At 35.5% G+C, this 20886-nt stretch overlaps 1 protein-coding gene and 1 pseudogene across 2 annotated transcripts in view; both read left to right on the top strand.

Annotated features, from left to right (window-relative positions):
- The window catches only part of Sycp1 (synaptonemal complex protein 1), a 147917-nt gene that overhangs the window by 87235 nt on the left and 39796 nt on the right, over positions 1 to 20886 (top strand). For both annotated transcript variants that reach the window (XM_047567226.1, XM_047567216.1), the window contains exons 21-22: positions 258 to 320; positions 481 to 543. In XM_047567226.1, the coding sequence (XP_047423182.1) occupies positions 258 to 320; positions 481 to 543 (126 nt within the window). The remainder of the gene's footprint in view (positions 1 to 257; positions 321 to 480; positions 544 to 20886) is intronic.
- Positions 17718 to 18161, top strand: LOC124994906 (AP-4 complex subunit sigma-1-like; annotated as a pseudogene).

The following is a 20886-nucleotide window of genomic DNA, read 5'->3' as shown; positions in this document are numbered from 1 at the left end:
CATAAAAATAAGTAAATGTACTGTGTCCATCTACAGCTAAAGAAAAATGTTAAGAATTTCAAATTTATATTGAAGTAATATCAAAATTTATGATTTTTTAACATACTTTTTATTCTAATAGAACTATTTAACAGTGTGGATTTTTAAGTGAGGTTCATGTTACCTGAATGAAATATTTTTATTAGTCTGAAATGGCTTATTTTGACTGGAATATTAAGTACAATGAGTAAAGTAACTAATTTCTCATAATTCTGCAGTGTAATAATTTAAGGAAACAAGTTGAAAATAAAAGCAAGCACATTGAAGAGCTTCAGCAAGAGGTAGGTACTGTGTATAAATATTCTCAAAATCAAACCAATATTTTCACTGTAGTTTTCGAGAGTGATACTTTCATTTCCATTAGTAAATTTAAGTCAGTGGCAATATAAGTTTGAGTCACTTTAGTACTAAATACAATATTTTGTTTTTATTTTTTAACAGAATAAGGCCTTGAAAAAAAAGGGCACAGCAGAAAGCAAACAACTAAATGCTTATGAGATAAAGGTATTTGACATTTTAATTTTTTGTAAATACTAATAAATACATGAGAATTTAGAAAATATTATGCCATTTATTTATACTGTAACAGTTACTTTCAAATATTTTTATCTGTCTGGATTGAGATCAATCCTTATAATTGTAATAAAGTGCTTACCTATGTCTTGGTGAGTTAGAATTATCTGAACAGCTTAAAAATATATTTGTGTGTTTTCTACATGTATGTGTGTTCATCTTCCTTACCCATGTATTTAAAAGTGGGTAAAATTGGGGAGGAGCCTAGAATCCATGTTTTAAGAAAACTCAATATCTATGGTGTAAGAGATTTGAGAGACATCAACTTTGTAGAAAACAAACTAAAACCCCGGTAAGCTTATGATGTCAGGGTCACGTATGGTTGTTTTATTCCTAAGTCTTTAAATAATGGTTGATGTTAAGTAAGTATTGAATACATACTTTATTTATTTTTATTTTTATGTTTTGCAGTACTGGGTATTGAACCCAAGGCCTGGCACGTATTAGTTAAATACTCTGCCACTGAGCTATATATACCCAGTTCCCTCTTCATTTTATTTTGAGACAGGGTCTCACTAAATTGTCCAGGCTGGCTTCAATTTGCTATTCTCCTGCTTCATCCTCCTTACTAGCTGGAGTTATAAGCATGTGCCACCACGCCTGGCAATAGTTTTTGAATCTTGAGTGGGAAGCAGAGGTTTTCAGTGTATTAAATTTGTGCCTTTTTAGAGGTAATAAAATTTTTACATTATTCTTAAATATGTTAAAATATGTAAATGTTGTGATTAAAAATTAAGAAATCTCAAACTGTTGACATTATATAGAAAAGTAGCTGATACATATATTCTATAATTCTGTACTTGTATTTCTGGGTAGACTCAGGAGAAATGTAGCAGCATTATTTGTAGTAGCCCCAAAATGAAGAGAACAGATGTTCATCAATAGTATAAAGATCAGTCAATAAAAAATGACCTATAGATAATCCAAATGTTGGATAAGATCTGTATGCAACTATTATAAACATGTTTAAAGACAGAAATGTTATAATGAAATACTAGATAGGGAATCTCAGTGAAGAAACAAACTATAAAGGGAATCTAGATCTAAAGGTATCTAGAACTTAGAATAAGATATAAAACAAACTTCGTATGGTCCTAATAATATATTAAGACATATAAAGTGTTAGTGAAATTGAAGCTGGATAAATAGAAATTATCCAGTTAGAGGAACACAGAAAAAGAAAATTAACTGAGGAGTTTCTCACAAATTTCTAGCTTTTAATAAAAATCATAAACTTGAATATCCATGGCACTCAATAAATTCAAAGAAAGATAAATAGCAAGAAAATCATACCTAGGTGAGGTGTATCTTACTTGAAGTGCTAAAACCAAAAATAAAGAGAAACTTTAAATCAGAGAAAAATGTCGCACTGCAGAACAGTGACACAAATGATCACTAACCTTGTATCATAACAATGAAAACCAGATGACAGATGAATGACATTTTTGAAATGCTGAAAGAAATAAACCACCAACTGAAAAATCCGTATGCAGTAAAAATATCTAAGTTAAGTTGAAATGACTCAAGATTTACACTGTAAGAAGTGCTAAAGGAATTTCTTCAGATTGAAGAAAAATGACAGCTAGACACTTGGATCAATAGAAGGAGTGAAAAGCACTAGAAATGGTAAATATGTACATTAATGTTAAAGGTTATATATTTTTCTTTTAATTTTTAGAAAAGTATACACAAATATGTATATATACATATATCTGCTTCAAATTTTTTCAAAATATTTGAAATTTTAAGAAAATTTGCTATTATGGAGTTTATAAGATATGATAACCATAGCACAAGTGATGGGGAAGTAAATAGAGCTGTTTTGTTCCAACATTTTTGCATTATCTATGAAGTAGTACAATATTAATTCTTTTTCCTCACTTTTTTTTTTTTGTGCTGGGGATTGAACCTAGGGCCTTAGTGTTGGCGAGGCAAGCACTCTACCAACTGAGCTACATCCCCAACCCTTTCCTCACATTTTTATTGGTGCATTATGGTTGTATATAATGATGGGATTTGTTGTTACGTATTTGTATGTGTACATGATATAACAGTATAATTTGGCTATTATCATGCTTTAGCACTTTCTCCCTCTCACTTTTTTTAATTAATTTTTTTATTTGTTCTAATTAGTTGTACATGACAGTAGAATGCATTTATATACTTTGATAGATCATACATAAATGGAGTGTAATATTCCCTTTTCTTTACTGATCTCCCTTTGATTTCCATGAGATCCTCCCCCACCTTTCTTTTTCCTCTCCAGCTTCTGCATGTGAGAGAAAATAAAAGTCCCTTGACCCAAATTTGACTTACTTTGCTTAACATAATGGTCTCTAGTTCCATCCATTTTCCTGCAAATGACATAATTTCATTTTTCTTTAGATTAAAAAACTCCATTTTGTATATATACCACATTTTCTTTATCCATTTAAACATTGATGTACATCTAGTCTGTTCCATAGTTTGTTTGTTGTGAATTGTGCTGCTATAAACAGGGGTATGCATGTGACACTATAGTATAATGACTTTAATTCATCAGGGTAAATATTTAATATTATTTGTATTCTTGATGACTGCTATTCTGACTTGTGTGAGAGATGAAATCTCAGTGTAGTTTTGATTTGCATTTCCCTAATTGCTAATGATGTTGGACATTTTTTCACATATTTTTTGGCCATTTATATTTCTTCTTTTGAGAAATGTCTTTAATTTGCCCACTTATTAATTGGGTTATTTGATTTTCTTGGTGCAAATTTTTTGAGTTTTTATGTATCCTTGATATTTGTCAGAATAGCTAGTAAAGATTTTTTCCCACTCTGTGGGTTCTTTCTTCACATTTCTAATTATTTGATGTGCAGAAGTTTTTTAATTTGATTCCATCATATTTATTAACTCTTGGCATTATTTCCTGAGCTTTGGGTGTTCTGTTGAGAAAAGAATCATACCTCACCTAGGTATGATTTTCTTGCTATTTATCTTTCTTTGAATTTATTGAGTGCCATGGATATTCAAGATTATGATTTTTATTAAAAGCTATAGGGTCAACACTCCAGCATATAGGCATAGGCAACAACTTTTCTCAACAGAACACCCAAAGCTCACAGAATGGGAAAAAATCTTTGCTAGCTATTCTGACAAAGAATATCTAGGATACATAAAAACATAGGTGTTGACCCTATGTTTTCTTCTAGGAGTTGCATAGTTTCTAGCCTCATTTCTAGGTTTGTACCTGATTCTGAGTTGTTTTTTGTGCAAGGTGAGAGGGTCTAGTTTCATTCTTCTATGTACGGATAACCAGTTTTGCTAGCACTATTTGTTAAATAATTTGTTTTTGGCACCTTTATCAAGGATTAGATGACTGTAGATGTATGGGTGTGACTCTGTGTCTTATATTTTGTATCATTGGTTTATGTGTCTGTTTTTATGCCAGTGTCATAAAGTTTTTGCTGCTATGGCTCTGTAGTATAATTTGAAGTCAGGTATTATGATGTTTCCAGCATTGCTTTTTTGGATTAGAATTGCTTTGGTTATTCTAGGTCTTTTATCCTTCCAAAATAATTTTAGGATTGTTTTTTCTAGTTCTCTGAAAAATGTCATTGGTATTTTGATGGGGATTGCAATGAATGTATATATTGCTGTGTCTTCTTAAATTTCAATCTTCATTGTTCTCTTGTTTTTATTGTATAGGTCTTTTACCTTCCTAATTGGTTTATTCCTAGGTATTTTGTTTTGGTTTGAGACAATTGTGGATGCGATTGTTTTCCTTATTTCTTTTTTCAGCAGATTGGTATATAAGAAAGCTATTGATTTTTGTATGTTATTTTCATAACCTGCTACTTTGCCAAATTTGTTTATTAGCTCTAACTGTCTTTTGGTGGAGGTTTTTTGGATCATCTAGGTATAGGATCATATCATCCACAAAGTGATAATTTGACTTCTTATTTTCCTGTATTTATCCCTTTTATTTTCTTCTCCTGCCTAATTGCTCTGGCTTGAATTTCTAGCACTATATTAAATTGGAGTGGTGAGAGTGGACATCCCAGTCTTTAAAGAAATGCTTTCAGTTTTTCCCCTTTACTGTGAGGTTGACTTTGGGGTTTTCATATATAACCTTTATGATGTTGAGGTCAGTTCCTTCTGTCCCTGGTTTCTGTATTGTTTTTATCATGAATGGGTGCTGAAGTTTGTCAGAGGCTTTCTCTGTATCTATTGACTAAGTGATTTTTGTCCTTAATTCTATTTGTGTGATGAATTACATTTATCGGTTTGTATATATTAAACCATCCTTGCATCTCTGGAATAAAATCAAATTGGTCGTGGTGTAGTCTTCTTAATATGTCGTTTAACATGATTTGCTATTATTAAGTATTTTTACATCTAAGTTCAACAGGGACATTGTTCTGTAGTTTTCTTTCCTTGTTGTGTCCTTATCTGTTTTTTTTTTCTTTCTTTTTTTTTTGGGGGGGGGAATTGGGGATTGAACTCAGAGCACTTGACTACTCAGCCACATCCCCAGCCCTATTTTGTATTTTGTTTAGAGACAGCTGAGTTGCTTAGTGCCTCACTTTTGCTGAGGCTGGCTTCGAACTCACAATCTTCCTGCCTCAGCCTCCTGAGCTGCTGGGATTATAGGTGTGTACCACTGCACCTGTCTCTTATATGGTTTTGTTGAGTGCGAGTGATACTGGCTTTACAGAATGAATTTTGAAGTGTTTCATCCCTTTCTATTTCATGGAATAATTTGAGGAGTATTGTCATTAGTTCTTTTTAAAGGTTTGGTAGAATTCAGCTGAGAATCCATCTGGTCCTGGACTTGTCTTTGTTGGAAGTCTTTTTATTATTGCTTCTCTCCCATTACAAGTTACTGGTCTGTTTAAGTTTTTTGTGTCCTCTGGATTCAGTTTTAACAGATCTTATTTGTCTACAAATGTATCCATTTGTTCTGTGTTTTTCAGTTTTTTGGAGTATAGCTTTTCAAAATTGTCCCTAATTATCTTCTGGATTTCTGTGATGTCTGTGGTGTTTTCTCCTTTTTTAATCTCTAATTTTATTGGTTTGGGTTTTTTATCTTTTTCTTTTGGTTAAGGGCTTACCAGTGTTTTTTATCTTTTCAAGGAACCAGCTCTTTGTTTTGTTGATCCTTTGTATTGTTTTTTTTTTAATTTTTTAGTTGTAGATGGACAGGATACCTTTATTTTATTTATTTTTATATGGCGCTGAGGATTGAACCCAATGACTTATACGTGCTAGGTGAGCACGCTACCCCTGAGTCACACCTCCAGCCCTGTATTGTCTTTTTAATTCCCAATTTCATTGATTTCTGGTTCTGATCTTAATTATTTCCTTCCTTCTACTGATTTTAGAACTTGTTTGTTCTTCTTTTTCAAGGACCTTGAGATGTATCAGTATGTTATTTATTTGGGATCTTTCTGATTTTCTTATGTAGTCACTCACAGCTATAAACTTTCCTCTTAGAACTGTGTTCATAGTGTCCTGGAGGTTCTGATATGTTGTATCCCTATACTCATTTGAGTCTAAGAATTTTTTGATTGCTCCCTTGATTTTGTGTGTCACCTATTCATCATTCAAAAGTATATTGTTCAATTTCCATGTGTTTATATATATATAGTTCAGTAGGGTTTTGTCATGTTGGGATTTCTAATTTCATTCCAACATTATATGATAAAATGCAAGGATTTATATCAGTATCTTTCTATTTGTTAAGAGTTGCTTTGTGGGCTAAAATATGGTCTATTTTGGAGAAGTTTCCATGAACTGCTGAAAAGAAAGTGTATTCAGCTGTTGTTGGATGAAATATTCTGTAGATGTGTGTTAAATACATTTGATTATTTTTCAGGTCCAAAGTGTCCAAAGTTTATGTCTGGATGACTTCTAACCATGAGAGAGGTGTGTTGAAATTACCCAGTGTTATTACACTGAGATCTGTATCTAAGGCTTCCATTTGAGTAGTGCCTCTTTTATGCAATTAGTTGTACCCATGTTGTGGGCATAAATATTTATTATTACAGCTTCTTCTTTTTGGTTTTTTTCCTTTACCAGTATGAAGTGACCTTCTTTGTCTCTTCTGATTAATCTTAGTTTGAGGTTTGCTTTGTTGGATGAGAGTAGCTACTCCTACTTTTGTTGGTGGGGCTTGATTTACTTGGTCTGTCAGTTTCCATCCTTTCACTTTCAGTTGTGACTGTCTTTGCCTGTAAGATGCATCTCTTACAAACAACATATAGTTCTTGTTTTTTAATCCATTCTGCCAGCTTATGTCTTTTAATTGGAGACTTTAGACCATTTACATTAAAAGTTAGAGAGATGTCAGAAGGGCAATTATCAAAAATACAAGCAACCTCAGCATAAGTATTGCTGAGTATGTGGGGAAAAACGTACAGTCATACATTTCTGGTGGGACTGCAAATTGGTGCAACCACTATGGAAAGCAGCATGGAAATTCCTCAGAAAACTTGGAATGGCACCACCATTTGACCTAGCTATCCCACTTCTTGGTTTATACTCAAAGGACTTAAAGTCAGCATACTACAGTGATGTAGACACATCAAAGTTTATAGCAGCTCAACTCACAGTAGCCAAACTATGGAACTACCTAGGCACCCTTCAATAGATGAATGGATAAAGAAAATATGATAGACACACACACACACAGAAACACATACATACATATGATGGAATGTACTCAGCTTTAAAGAAGAATGAATTATGGCATTTGCAGGTAAGTAGACGGAGTTGGAGAATATCATGATAAGTGAAATAAGCCAAACCCAAAAAACCAAAGACCAAATGTTTTTTCTGAAATGCAGATGCTAATTCACAATAAGGGGGTGGTGTTAGGGAAGAACAGTTACTTTATATTAGGTAGAGGGGAATTAAGGGAGGGGAAGGGGTGTGGATAGTAGAGTGAAATAGATAATATTACCTCATGTACATATATGACTGCATAACTGATGTGATCCTACAATATATACAATCATAAAAATGAGAAATTAAACTTCATTTATGTATGATTTATCAAAATGTATAAATGTCATGTACAACTAGTTAGAACAAGTTTAAAAAATTAATATTAAAAAAGTTAGATGTTTTATTAATTCTTGCCATTTTGATTCATTTATCATGTTTAATTTGGTCCTGTTTCTTATTTGCTTAGCTACTCTTCAGATGAGATTTGTTCGTTTGTGAGCTCTGGGGTTTCTTTTTTATTTCTTCCGTGTGGAGTATTTCTTTAAGTTCTGTAGTGATAGTTTAGTATTCATGAATTCTTTTAGTTTCTGCTGATTTTGAAAGGTTTTTATTTTCTCTTCAATTTTGAAGGATAGCATTGCTGGATATAGCAGTCTTTGTTGACAGTTTTTTTTTTTTCTTTCAGGACTTGGAACACATCATTCCAAGCCCTTCTGACTTTCAGAGTTTGTATTGAGAAATCAGAAGTGATTCTGAAAGACTTGCTTCTAAATGTGACCTGATGTTTTTCTCTTGAGGCTTTTAAAGTTCTATTCTTGTTCTTTATGTTAGACATTTTAATTATAAGTTGTTGTGGAGAGATTCTTTTTTGATCTTTTCTGTTAGGGATTCTGAATGCCTCCTGTATCTAGATGTTCATCTTTTTTTTTTTTTTTTGGATAACTCTTTTTTTTTTTTATTTTTTTACATTTACATAGGGTAATGATGTTTATTTTATTTTTCCCCTCCCCCCACCCCTCCCACCCCTCTTTTCCCTCTACACAGTCCTTCTTTCCTTCATTCTTGCCGCTGTCCTTAGCCTAACTCTAAACCTAACCCTAAACCTAATGCTAGCCCCTCCCACCCCCCATTATATGTCCTCATCCGCTTATCAGCGAGATCATTCGTCCTTTAGTTTTTTGAGATTGGCTTATCTCACTTAGCATGATATTCTCCAATTTCGACCATTTGCCTACAAATGCCATAATTTTATCATTCTTCATTGCGGAGTAATATTCCATTGTATAAATATGCCACAGTTTCTTTATCCATTCATCAACTGAAGGGCATCTAGGTTGGTTCCACAATCTGGCTATGGTGAATTGAGCAGCAATGAACATTGATGTGGCTGTATCTCTGTAGTATGCTGATTTTAAGTCCTTTGGGTATAGGCCAAGGAGTGGGATAGCTGGGTCAAATGGTGTTTCCATTCCAAGCTTTCTGAGGAATCTCCACACTGCTTTCCAGAGTGGCTGCACTAATTTGCAACCAACCAGCAATGTATGAGTGTTCCTTTTTCACCACATCCTCGCCAACACCTATTGTTGCTTGTATTCTTGATAATCGCCATTCTAATTGGGGTGAGATGAAATCTTAGGGTAGTTTTGATTTGCATTTCCCTTATTACTAGGGATGTTGAACATTTTTTCATATATCTGGTGATTACTTGTACACCTTCTTCTGTGAAGTGTCTGTTCATTTCCTTAGCCCATTTGTTGATTGGATTATTTGTATTCTTGGTGTAGAGTTTTTTGAGTTCTTTATAGATTATGGAAATTAGCGCTCTATCTGAGGTATGGTTGGCAAAGATATTCTCCCACTCTGTAGGCTCTCTCTTCACATTTCTGATAGTTTCCTTTGCTGAGAGAAAGCTTTTTAGTTTGAATCTATCCCAGTTGTTTATTCTTGCTTTTATTTCTTGTGCTATGGGAGTCCTGTTAAGGAAATCTGATCCTGAGCCAACAAGTTGAAGATTTGGACCTACTTTTTCTTCTATAAGATGCAGGGTCTCTGGTCTGATTCCGAGGTCCTTGATCCATTTTGAGTTGAGTTTTGTGTAGGGTGAGAGATAGGGGTTTAGTTTCATTCTATTGCATATAGTTTTCCAGTTTTCCCAGCACCATTTGTTGAAGAGGCTATCTTTTCTCCATTGCATATTGTTGGAACCTTTGTCTAGTATGAGAAAATTGTATTTATTTGGGTTTGTGTCCGTGTCCTCTATTCTGTACCATTGATCTACCTGTCTATTTTGGTACCAATACCATGCCGTTTTTGTTACTATTGCTTTGTAGTAGAGTTGAAGATCTGGTATTGCAATACCCCCTGCTTCGCTCTTGCTACTGAGGATTGCTTTAGCTATTCTAGGTTTTTTATTCTTCCAGATGAATTTCATAATTGCTTGCTCTATTTCTGCAAGGTACATCATTGGGATTTTAATTGGAATTGCATTGAATCTGTATAGCACTTTAGGTAGTATAGTAGATGTTCATCTTATTCTGAAGGTTTGGAAAATTTTCTGTTGTTATTTCCCTGAAGAGATTATTAATCCCCTTAACCTGCATCTTACAACCCTCCTTAATTCCAGTGATTCTTAAATTTGGTTTCTTACTGTTGTCCCAGAGTTCTTGTATACCTGATCATGGTTACTTATTTTCTTTAATACTGTCTGAATTGAATAAGTCTGGATACTTTGTTTTCCAGCTCTGAGATTCTGTCTTCAGCATGGTCTACTCTATTAAAGAGACTTTAAATTGAAAATTTATTTGATTTATTGTCTTTAATTTCCAAGATTTCTGTTTGGTTATTTAAAAATATTTCTATCTCCTTATGGAATTTCTTATTCATGTCCTTCACTGACTTTCATAATTTATTCAGTTGTTTTTCTGGGTTCTCTTGGAATTCATTGATCATTTTTATAATGATTCTTCATCTGATATTTCATCCACTCTAATGTCTTTGGGTCCAGTTGCTAGTAAATTATGAACTTTAGGATGTGTTGTGTTACTTTGTCATTTCATATTTCTTGTATTCCTATATTGGGTTTTATGCATCTGTTGGGAAGGATTTTTCTTCTGCTCTTCTGTGTGGACTTTTTTAGGGCACAGTCTTCACTTGCCAGAGTGTTCTAAAGTGATCTAGATGGAAAGCCCCTTGTAGTGTGGTATCTACAGCCTCTTTTTCTGTAGCAGTGGATGTCTGTAGGTAGGACCTGAGGGCCCACACTATCCATTGCTACTGGTTGTTTGGATTTTTGTCTCATGTATTCTTTGTATTAAATTAAAGCTGGAGATTGTCATTAATTTGTATGTGGAGTAAGGTTGCGCTTTTACTTGAGTTAATTTCTTTTTTTTTATTCATTTTTATTGTAAACAAATGGGATACATCTTGTTTCTGTTTGTACATGAACTAGAGGCGTAACATTTGTGTAATCATACATTTACATAGGGTAACAGTTTTTGATTCATTCTGTTATTTTTTTCTTCCCCCACCCCTCCCACCCCTCTTATCCTTCTATACAGTCCCTCTTTCCTCCATTCTTGCTCCCCTTAACCCCCCCTGTTATGTATCATCATCCGCTTATCAGCAAGATCATTCGTCCTTTGGTTTTTTGAGATTGGCTTATCTCACTTAGCATGATATTCTCCAATTACATCCATTTGCCTGCAAAAACCATAATTTTATTATTTTTTATGGCTGAGTAATATTCCATTGTATATATACCACAGTTTCTTTATTGATTCAATAATTGAAGGACATCTAGGTTGGTTCCACAATCTGGCTATTGTGAATTGAGCAGCTATGAACATTGTTGTGGCTGTATCTCTGTAGTATGCTGATTTTAAGTCCTTTGGGTATAGACCAAGGAGTGGGACAGCTGGATCAAATGGTGTTTCCATTCCAAGTTTTCTAAGGAATCTCCACACTGCTTTCCAGAGTGGCTGTGCTAATTTGCAGCCCCACCAGCAATGTATGAGTGTACCTTTTTCCCCATGTCCTTGCCAACACCTGTTGTTGCTAGTATTTTTGATAATCGCCATTCTAATTGGGATGAGATGGAATCTTAGGGTAGTTTTGATTTGCATTGCTCTTATTACTGTTGAACATTTTTTCATGTATGTGTTGATTGCTTGTAGATTTTCTTCTGTGAAGTATCTGTTCATTTCCTTAGCCCATTTGTTGATTGGATTATTTGTATTCTTGGTGTAGAGTTTTTTGAGTTCTTTATATATTCTGGAAATTAGTGCTCTATCTGAAGTATGAGTGGCAAAGATTTTCTCCCACTCTGTAGGCTCTCTCTTCACATTGCTGATAGTTTCCTTTGCTGAGAGAAAGCTATTTAGTTTGAATCTATCCAGTTAATGATTCTTGCTTTTATTTCTTGTGCTCTGGGTGTCCTGTTAAGGAAGTCTCATCCTAAGCCCACATGCTGAAGATTTGGACCTACTTTTTCTTCTGTAAGTTGCAGGGTCTCTGATCTGATTCTGACATCCTTGATCCATTTCAAGTTGAGTTTTGTGCAGGGTGAGAGATAGGGGTTTAGTTTCATTCTGTTGCATATGGATTTCCAGTTTTCCCAGCACCATTTGTTGAAGAGGCTATCTTTTCTCCATTGCATATTTTTGGCACCTTTGTCTAGTATGAGAAAATTGTGTTTATTTGGGTTTGTGTCCGGGTCCTCTATTCTCTACCGTCTATTTTGGTGCCAATACCATGCCATTTTTGTTACTATTGCTTTGTAGTATAGTTGAAGGTCTGATATTGCGATATGCTCTGTTTCCCTCTTCCTGCTAAGGGTTGCTTTAGCTATTCTGGGTCTCTTATTCTTCCAAATGAGTTTCATGATTGCTTGCTCTATTTATGTGAGGTATGTCATTGGGATTTTAATTGGAATTGCATTGAATCTGTATAGCACCTTTGGTAGTATGGCCATTTTGACAATATTAATTCTGCCTATCCAAGAACATGGGAGATCTTTCCATCTTCTAAGGTTTTCTTGAATTTCTTTCTTTTGTGTTCTGTAGTTCTCATTGTAGAGGTCTTTCGCCTCTTTTGTGAGATTGATTCCCAAGTATTTTATTTTTTTCGAGGCTATTGTGAATGTGGTAGTTTTCCTAATTTCTCTTTCAGAGGATTCATCACTTATGAATAAAGATGCACTAGATTTACGAGCATTGAATTTATGTTCTGCTACTTTACTGAATTCATTTATGAGTTCTAAAAGTTTTTTGGTGGAATTTCCTGCTTCCTCTAAATATATAATCATGTCATCAGCAAATAGGGATAGTTTGAGTTCTTCTTTTCCTATTCATATCCCTTTAATTTCTTTGGTCTGTCTAATTCCTCTGGCTAGAGTTTCAAGGACGATGTTGAATAGAAGTGGTGAAAGAGGGCATCCCTGCCTTGTTCCAGTTTTTAGGGGGAATGCTTTCAGTTTTTCACCATTTAGAATGATATTGGCCATGGGCTTAGCGTAGATGGCCTTTACAAAGTTAAGGAATGTTCCCACTATCCGTATTTTTTCTAGTGTTTTGAGCATGAAGTGATGCTGTATTTTATTAAATGCTTTTTCTGCATCTATGGCAATAATCATGTGATTCTTAACTTTAAGTCTGTTGATATGGTGAATGACATTTATTGATTTCTAGATGTTGAACCAACCTTGCATCCCTGGGATAAAACCCACTTGATCATGGTGCACTATCTTTTTAATATGTTTTTGTATGCGATTTGCTGACATTTTATTGAGAATTTTTGCATCAATGTTCATTAAGGATATTGGTCTGAAATTTTTTTTCCTCGATGTGTCTCTGTCTGGTTTAGGTATCAGGGTGATACTAGTTTCATAGAATGTGTTTGGGAGGGTTCCCTCCTCTTCTATTTAATGAAGTACTTTGAGAAGTATTGGAATGAGCTCTTCTTTAAAGGTTTTGTAGAACTTGGCTGAGAACCCATCTTGTCCCGGACTTTTCTTTGTTGGTAGGCTTTTGATGACTTCTTCTATTTCATTGAAATTGATCTGTTTAAATTGTGTATGCCCTCCTGGTTCAGTTTAGGTAATTCATATGTCTCTAGAAATTTGTTGATGTCTTCGAGGTTTTCTGTTTTGTTGGAGTATAGATTTTCGAAATAGCTTCTAATTATGTTTTGTATTTCACTCGTGTCTGTTGTGATGTTTCCTTGTTCATTCTGAATTTTAGTAATTTGGGTTTTCTCTCTCCTTCTCTTTGTTAGTGTAGCTAAGGGTTTATCAATTTTGTTTATTTTTTCAAAGAACCAACTGTTTATTTTGTCAATTTTTTCGATTGTTTCTTTTGTTTCAATTTCATTGATTTCAGTTCTGATTTTAACTGTTTCCTGTCTTCTAATACTTTTGATATTGGTCTGTTCTTCTTTTTCTAGGGCTTTGAGCTGTAGTGTTAAGTCGTTTATTTGTTGATTTTTTCTTCTTTTATTGAATGCAGTCCATGAAATAAATTTTCCTCTAAGTACTGCTTTCATAGTGTCCCAGAGATTTTGATATGATGTTTCTTTGTTCTCATTTACCTCTAAGAATTTTTTAATTTCCTTCCTGATGTCTTCTGTTATCCATTCATCATACAGTAGCGTATTATTTAATCTTTTGGTGTTGGAGTAGTTTCTGTTTTTTACTCTTTCATTTATTTCTAATTTCAATCCATTATGATCTGATACAAGGTAGTATCTCTATCTTCTTCTACTTGCTAACATTAGCTTTGTGGCATAGAATATGGTCTATTTTAGAGAAGGATCTATGTGCTGCTGAGAAGAAAGTGTATTCGTTCTTTGTTGGATGGTATATTCTATAAATGTCTGTTAAGTCTAAATTATTGATCGTGTTATTGAGTTCTATGGTTTCTTTGTTCAGTTTTTGTTTGGAGGATCTGTCCAGTGGTGAGAGAGGTGTGTTAAAATCACATAGTATTATTGTGTTGTAGTCTATTTGATTTCTGGAATTGAGAAGGATTTGTTTGACGTACATGGATGAGCCAATGTTTGGGGCATAGATATTTATGATTGTTATGTCTTGCTGATTTATGCTTCCCTTAAGCAGTATGAAATGTCCTTCTTTATCCCTTCTGACTAACTCTGGCTTGAAGTCCACTTTATTTGATATGAGGATGGATACTCTGGCTTTTTTGCTGGGTCCATGTGCATGGTATGTTTTTCCCCATCCTTTCACCTTTAGTCTGTGGGAATATCTTTCTATGAGATGAGTCTCTTGCAGGCAGCAAATTGTTGGATCTTTCTTTTTAATCCAATCTGCCAATCTATGTCTTTTGATTGATGAGTTCAGGCCATTGAAATTCATGGTTATTACTGAGATATGATTTGTATTCCCAGTCATTTGGCTCATTTTTTTTTTTTTTTGACACGACTTGGTTTCTCCTTTATTTGGCTGGTCCTTTAGGGTAGTTTGTTGCTGGTTTGCATCATTGTTTATCATCTCTTCCTCATGGAATATTTGCTGAGAATGTCCTGTAATGCCAGCTTTCTTTCAGTAAATTCTTTTAGCTTTTGTTTATCATGGAAGGATTTTATTTCATCATCAAATCTGAAGGTAAGTTTTGCTGGGTATAAAATTCTTGGTTGGCATCCATTTTCTTTCAGGACTTGAAAAATGTTGTTTCAGGTCCTTCTAGCTTTTTGGGTCTGGATTGAAAAATCTGCTGATATCTATATTGGTTTCCCCCTGAATGTAATTTGATTCTTTTCTCTCGAAGCCTTTAAAATTCTGTCTTCATTTTGTATGTTAGGTATTTTCATTATAATGTGCCTTGGTTTGGGTCTGTTGTAATATTGTGTATTTGGTGTCCTATAAGCCTCTTGTATTTGATTTTCCATTTCATTCTTCAGATTTGGGAAATTTTCTGATATTATTTCATTGAATAGGTTGTTCATTCCTTTGGATTTTTTCTCTGTGCCTTCCTCAATCCTAATAATTCTTAAATTTGGCCTTTTTATGATATCCCATAATTCTTGTAGATTCTGTTCATGATTTCTTACCATCTTCTCTGTTTGGTCACCTTGTTTTCAAGATTAAATATTTTGTCTTCAATATCTGAGGTTCTGTCTTCCAGGTGTTCTATCCTATTGGTTATGCTTTCTAAGGAGTTTTTAATTTGATTTATTGTTTCCTTCATTTCAAGGATTTCAGTTTTTTTTTTCAGTGTCTGTAATTCTTTATTTAAATGATCTTTTGCTTCCTATATTTTCTCTTTTAACTGTCAGTTGGTGCGTTCATTCAATGCCTGCATTTGCTCTTTCATCTCATCCTTCAATGCCTGCATTTGCTCTTTCATCTCCTTGTTTGCTTCCCTGATCGTTTTAATTATGTACATTCTGAACTCCCTTTCTGACATTTCTTCTGTCATGTTGTCATTGGATTTTATTGCTATACTGTCTAGGTTTGTTTGGGACATTTTCCTTCCTTGTTTTCTCATATTGCTCAGGTATCTACCCCTCTAGTAGTGAAACTCTGGGATATTGCAGATTTCCTCTATTGACTAATATTATCTTTGTAGATTTCCAATAACTCAACTTTTAGCCTTCAGTAGCCTGAAGTCTTGGAGGAACTTGATAATGCAGTGCTCTACTAGGAAGCTGCCCCTCTAGGGGTGGTGGCCTTCAGGTGGGGTATATTCCCTGTCAGTGGGCAAAGGCGCCTCCACTTGTTGACTGATGATCATCCAAAGGGGGACTAAACTGCAGACTGGGGCACGTCTGATCTGGGTCTGTGTCTCTGGTTCTACTGTCCTGGTGGGAAAGCCTCGCCCATTAGGTGAGGCTTCCTCACTTGGTAGGGGAGTTTCACTAGGCAGCTCTCCTCTGAGCAGTTCCCTTTGGTCCAGAACTACCACCTGGACTTGGAAGTCCTCCTCTGTGATGTTCCCAAGGGTCTTGATCTACTGCGTGGGCTGAGTAGCCTGTCCCTGTGAAGGACTCCCTCTCTGAGTCCTCTATGTTCCCTGGGGACCGGAGCTACCACCTGGGCCTCGAACCCTCACTCTGCGTCGAAGCCTCTCTCTGTGCGGCCCTCCTCTGCAATGCTCCTGGTTGACTGGGTTCTCGGCTCCAGCAGGGGAGTCTCACTGGGCCTCTACTCCACAAAGTTCCCTGCATTTCGGGACTACTGCCCCATCTGGGGAACCCGACCAGTGGGAGAGACTCACCCAGTGGTTCTAAGTTGGTCCCGAGTCTCTCAGTACCTCCTCTTCTTGACTCCTGGGTCTTGTCAAAGGTCCTCTAGCCTCCTGTAGGTGTCTCAGGAAGGGAGCTGCCCTTCCAATGATGATGGCCACGCCCTCAGGAACAATTTGAAATGCCTGCACCAGCGTATAAAGAAGCCTCTGACTAGCTCCACAGTGCAGGCCGCCTGACTCACCTGCCAGCTTGCTCCAGGACTGTGATGTCCCTGGTGCAGGGGTCAGGTGGGGTCGCTCAGTGATGGCGTCTGTCCTTGGCCTGGTGGTCGGGCGGGTTGGCTGCCTGCCACCTAGCTCCCCAAGGCAGGCAGGTTGGGTGCCTGCCTGCTCCGCGATGCAGGCGGCCTGACTCACCAACCAGCTCGCTCTGTGACTGCGACTGACCCTGAGTTAATTTCAGTAGCAGAGTTTCTACCCTGCAAACTTGGAGTGTCTCTATAGATTCCCAGCCAAATATCTCACCAAATAAAGCTAAATAAACAATATCAACAACTAATGAAAACTATATATAGCATTAAAATAAATACCCAGTTTTTATTATGACATATACAACATTACCACAAAATATGGAAATGTGTGGTCAGCACTTGTCAATAGTAAAAACAATAACCATGAACTAGATCTGGCTTTAAAGCAAACAGCAGTTGTCAACTTTGTCATCCATAGCAGTAATAATTGCATCAGTATTAATGATGGGGGCAGGAGTTACATAAATCAATTAGTTCTAAAAGATGGTAAAATACAGTTAATTAAAAGAATGTGTTAGGAAGGTAAAAAGAGTTTATAATTTCAAAAAAGTGAACAGAGAGAATGCAGAAAAGATGTAGCAGGTGATAGTATAAGATAAGGAAGGAGGAGAAAAATAGGAGAAACGAAGTAAAGGGAGAGAGGAAGAGAGAACAGTGGAATTTAGTGGTTAGCAGGATAAGAAAAGGAAGAGGCTGCACAGGTATGTTCCTCTTGGCCTCCCAAGGAGGGGGCTTGGACTGAAGGGAATCCTGGCCCCGCTCAGCACTGGGCTGGGAATCCCGCCTCAGCAGCCATCCCACACATGACCCCAGCAAGGTTTCAATTGCAGCCATCCCTTGCCATAACTTTTAAACTTTATTTGGAAAAACACTGACCAGGAAAAAAATGATAAAATTTTTCCTTATGGTGAATAAACAAGGGCAGACCTGACTTTCTAAGTACTATGAGCATGTGGAGATTAATAAGTGTACACTTCTGGAAACAGAAGTCATAAAGAGCTGTCTCTCTCCATTCAATAAATAGTGCTCTTTCGTTGAATATTAGGATTTTAAGCTGATATATAGGCAATAAGCAACTCTCTTCATTGTGGTTGGAGTTAATGACACTGAGAATTAGATGGCTATTTATGAATTCATCCATAATTTTGTGGAAGTTTTAGATGAGTACTTCAGCCAAGTAAGTGAATTAGATATACTAGATATAATGTTTAATTTGGATAAAGTACACATCATTTTGGATGAGATGATCTCAAACGACTGCATTGAGGAAACTAATCAGGCAAGGTTTCTTACCTCTCTACAAATTCTTGATAAAATGTCAGAAAACTGAATAGAAGTATTCAGATAGTATTGATTTATAGGAAATGTGAACACCATTTGAAAGGAATCTGGAAGACCACCTATTACAAAATGGGATACCCTTCCAAACATTATAAATAGGTATTTTCCAAAGTTCCTAAATGGAAAATAAAACTATTTAAAAATATATACAAAGAAAAATCTTCTATTAACTGAGACAAACTTTATTTTCAGTAACTGTAAGCATATTTTTTCCCACTTCTTCAATTTTGTTGAGTACATAAGAGATTCTTTTTGTTTTCTGCTTCCCTTTGCAAATTAAATTCAGGAATAGTAGGATGGTGGTGGGAAGGATGTGTGGCAATTGTTAACCAATAAAAATTTCAAAATCAAAACTACCCTAAGATTCCATCTCACCCCAATTAGAATGGCGATTATCAAGAATACAAGCAACAATAGGTGTTGGCGAGGACGTGGGGAAAAAGGTACACTCATACATTGCTGGTGGGGTTGGAAATTAGTGCAGCCACTCTGAAAGCAGTGTGGAGATTCCTCAGAAAGCTTGGAATGCAACCACCATTTGACCCAGCTATCCCACTCCTTGGCCTATACCCAAAGGACTTAAAATCAGCATACTACAGATACACAGCCACAACAATGTTCATAGCTGCTCAATTCACAATAGCCAGATTGTGGAACCAACCTAGATGTCCTTCAATTGATGAATGGGTAAAGAAACTGTGGTATATATATACAAGGGAATATTACTCAGCCATAAAGAATGATAAAATTATGGTTTTTGCAGGCAAATGGATGAAATTGGAGAATACCATGCTAAGTGAGATAAGCCAATCTCAAAAAACCAAAGGACGAATGATCTTGCTGAGAAGTGGATAATGACACATAATGGGGGTGGGAGGGGGACAAGAATGGAGGAAGGAGGGACCATATAGAGGGAAAAGAGGGGTGGAAGGGGTTAGGGGGAAGGAAAAAATAACAGAATGAATCAAACACCATTACCCTATGTAAATGTATGATTACACAAATGGTATGCCTTTACTTCATGTACAAACAGAAACAAAAAAAAATTTCAAACTGACTTAAAAAAGAAAAGAAAAACAAGATAAACAAATGAAAACAGTACAAAACCAAACTGAAATATACAAACCAAAAACCCTAACCTTCGAAAGACAAGGCAAGGAAAAATAACCACATTAAAAATGCTAAAAATGAGGAAACAAAAAGGAATAATTATGACTTGAATCAATCAACAGAACAGGAATCTTCTCTTACACAAAGATACACATAAAGAAAAAAAAAGATTTTTATTGAAAAGGAATTGTCTCCACTGAGATTGTCAAATTGTTGACAAGAATGGATGGTCACTGTCCATGCCAACCTGTCTCTTTCTGTTTCTTTTTTGAGGTGGTATCGAGAGTGAGCAAGGATTAGGGGTGTTAACCCCTTCCAAAAATTAATTAATTTATATTCTTTTTGGTTTTATATCATAGTAGAATCCATTTTGATATGCTTACACAAACATGGAAAATATATTACTCTAATTAGGACCCCATTCTAGTGAATGTACACTATGGTGAGATTCATTATGGTGTATTCATATGTGTACATAGGAAAATTATGTCAGATTCATTCAACTCTCTTTTTCCTATCCCCATTTTTTTGCATCGTCCCCTTTGTCTAATCTACTGAAATTCTACTCTTACCCCCCATTCCCCTTTTGTGGGTTAGCTTCCACATATCAGAGAAAATAACCTTTGGTTTTTGAAATTGGCTTATTTCACTTAGCATGGTAGTCTCCAGATCCTTCCATCTACTGGCAAATTCCATAATTTCGTTCTTCTTTATGTCCGAGTAATATTCCATTGTGAATATATATACCACATTTTCTTTATCCATTCATCCTTTGAAGAGAACATAGGTTGGCCCCATAGCTTAACTATTTAAATTGTGTTGCTATAAACATTGATGTGGCTGTGTCACTGTAGTGTGCTGATTTTAGATCTTTTATATATATACTGGAAGTATACTGGGAGAGCTAAGTCAAATGGTGGTTCCACTCCTAGTTTTTGAGGAATCTTCACACTACTTTCCAGAGTGGTTGCCCCAATTTGTTGTCCCATCAACAATTTATGAGTGTACCCTTTTTCCTACATCCTCATTGTATTTATTGTTTCTTATATTCTTGATAATTGCTATTCTGACTAGAGTGTGATGGAATCTCAGTGTATTTTTAATTTGCTGACCATTTGTATTTATTATTTTGAGAAGTATCTGTTAAGTTCCTTTGATTGGGTTGTTAGGGGGTTTTTTTGGTGTTTTTTGAATTCTTTCTATATACTGAAAATTAATACCGTATCTGAGGTGCAGGTGGCAAAGATTTTCTCTCAATCCGTAGGCTTTCTTTTCATGTTCTTGATTGTTTCCTTTGCTGTGAAGAACCTTTTTAGTTTGATGCTGTCCCATTTATTATTCTTGATTTTACTTCTTATGCTTTAAGGATCTTGTTAAGAAAGTCAGTTCCTGAGCCATTATGTTGGAGTATTGGGCCTACATTTTCTTGTAGTATGTGTAGAGTTTCTGGTCTAATTCCTAGGTCTTTGATTCACTTTAAGTTGAGTTGGTGCAGGATGAGAGTTAGGGGTTTAATTTCATTTTGCTACATATGGACTTACAGTTTTCATAGCACTATTTGTTGAAGAGGCTATCTTTTTTTTCCAATGAATATTTTTGGTACC

This window comes from Sciurus carolinensis, chromosome 1 (assembly GCF_902686445.1).
Source record: "Sciurus carolinensis chromosome 1, mSciCar1.2, whole genome shotgun sequence".
NCBI lineage: Eukaryota > Metazoa > Chordata > Mammalia > Rodentia > Sciuridae > Sciurus > Sciurus carolinensis.
Note: the sequence above shows the minus strand (reverse complement) of the source record. Positions and strands in the feature narration are given on the sequence as shown.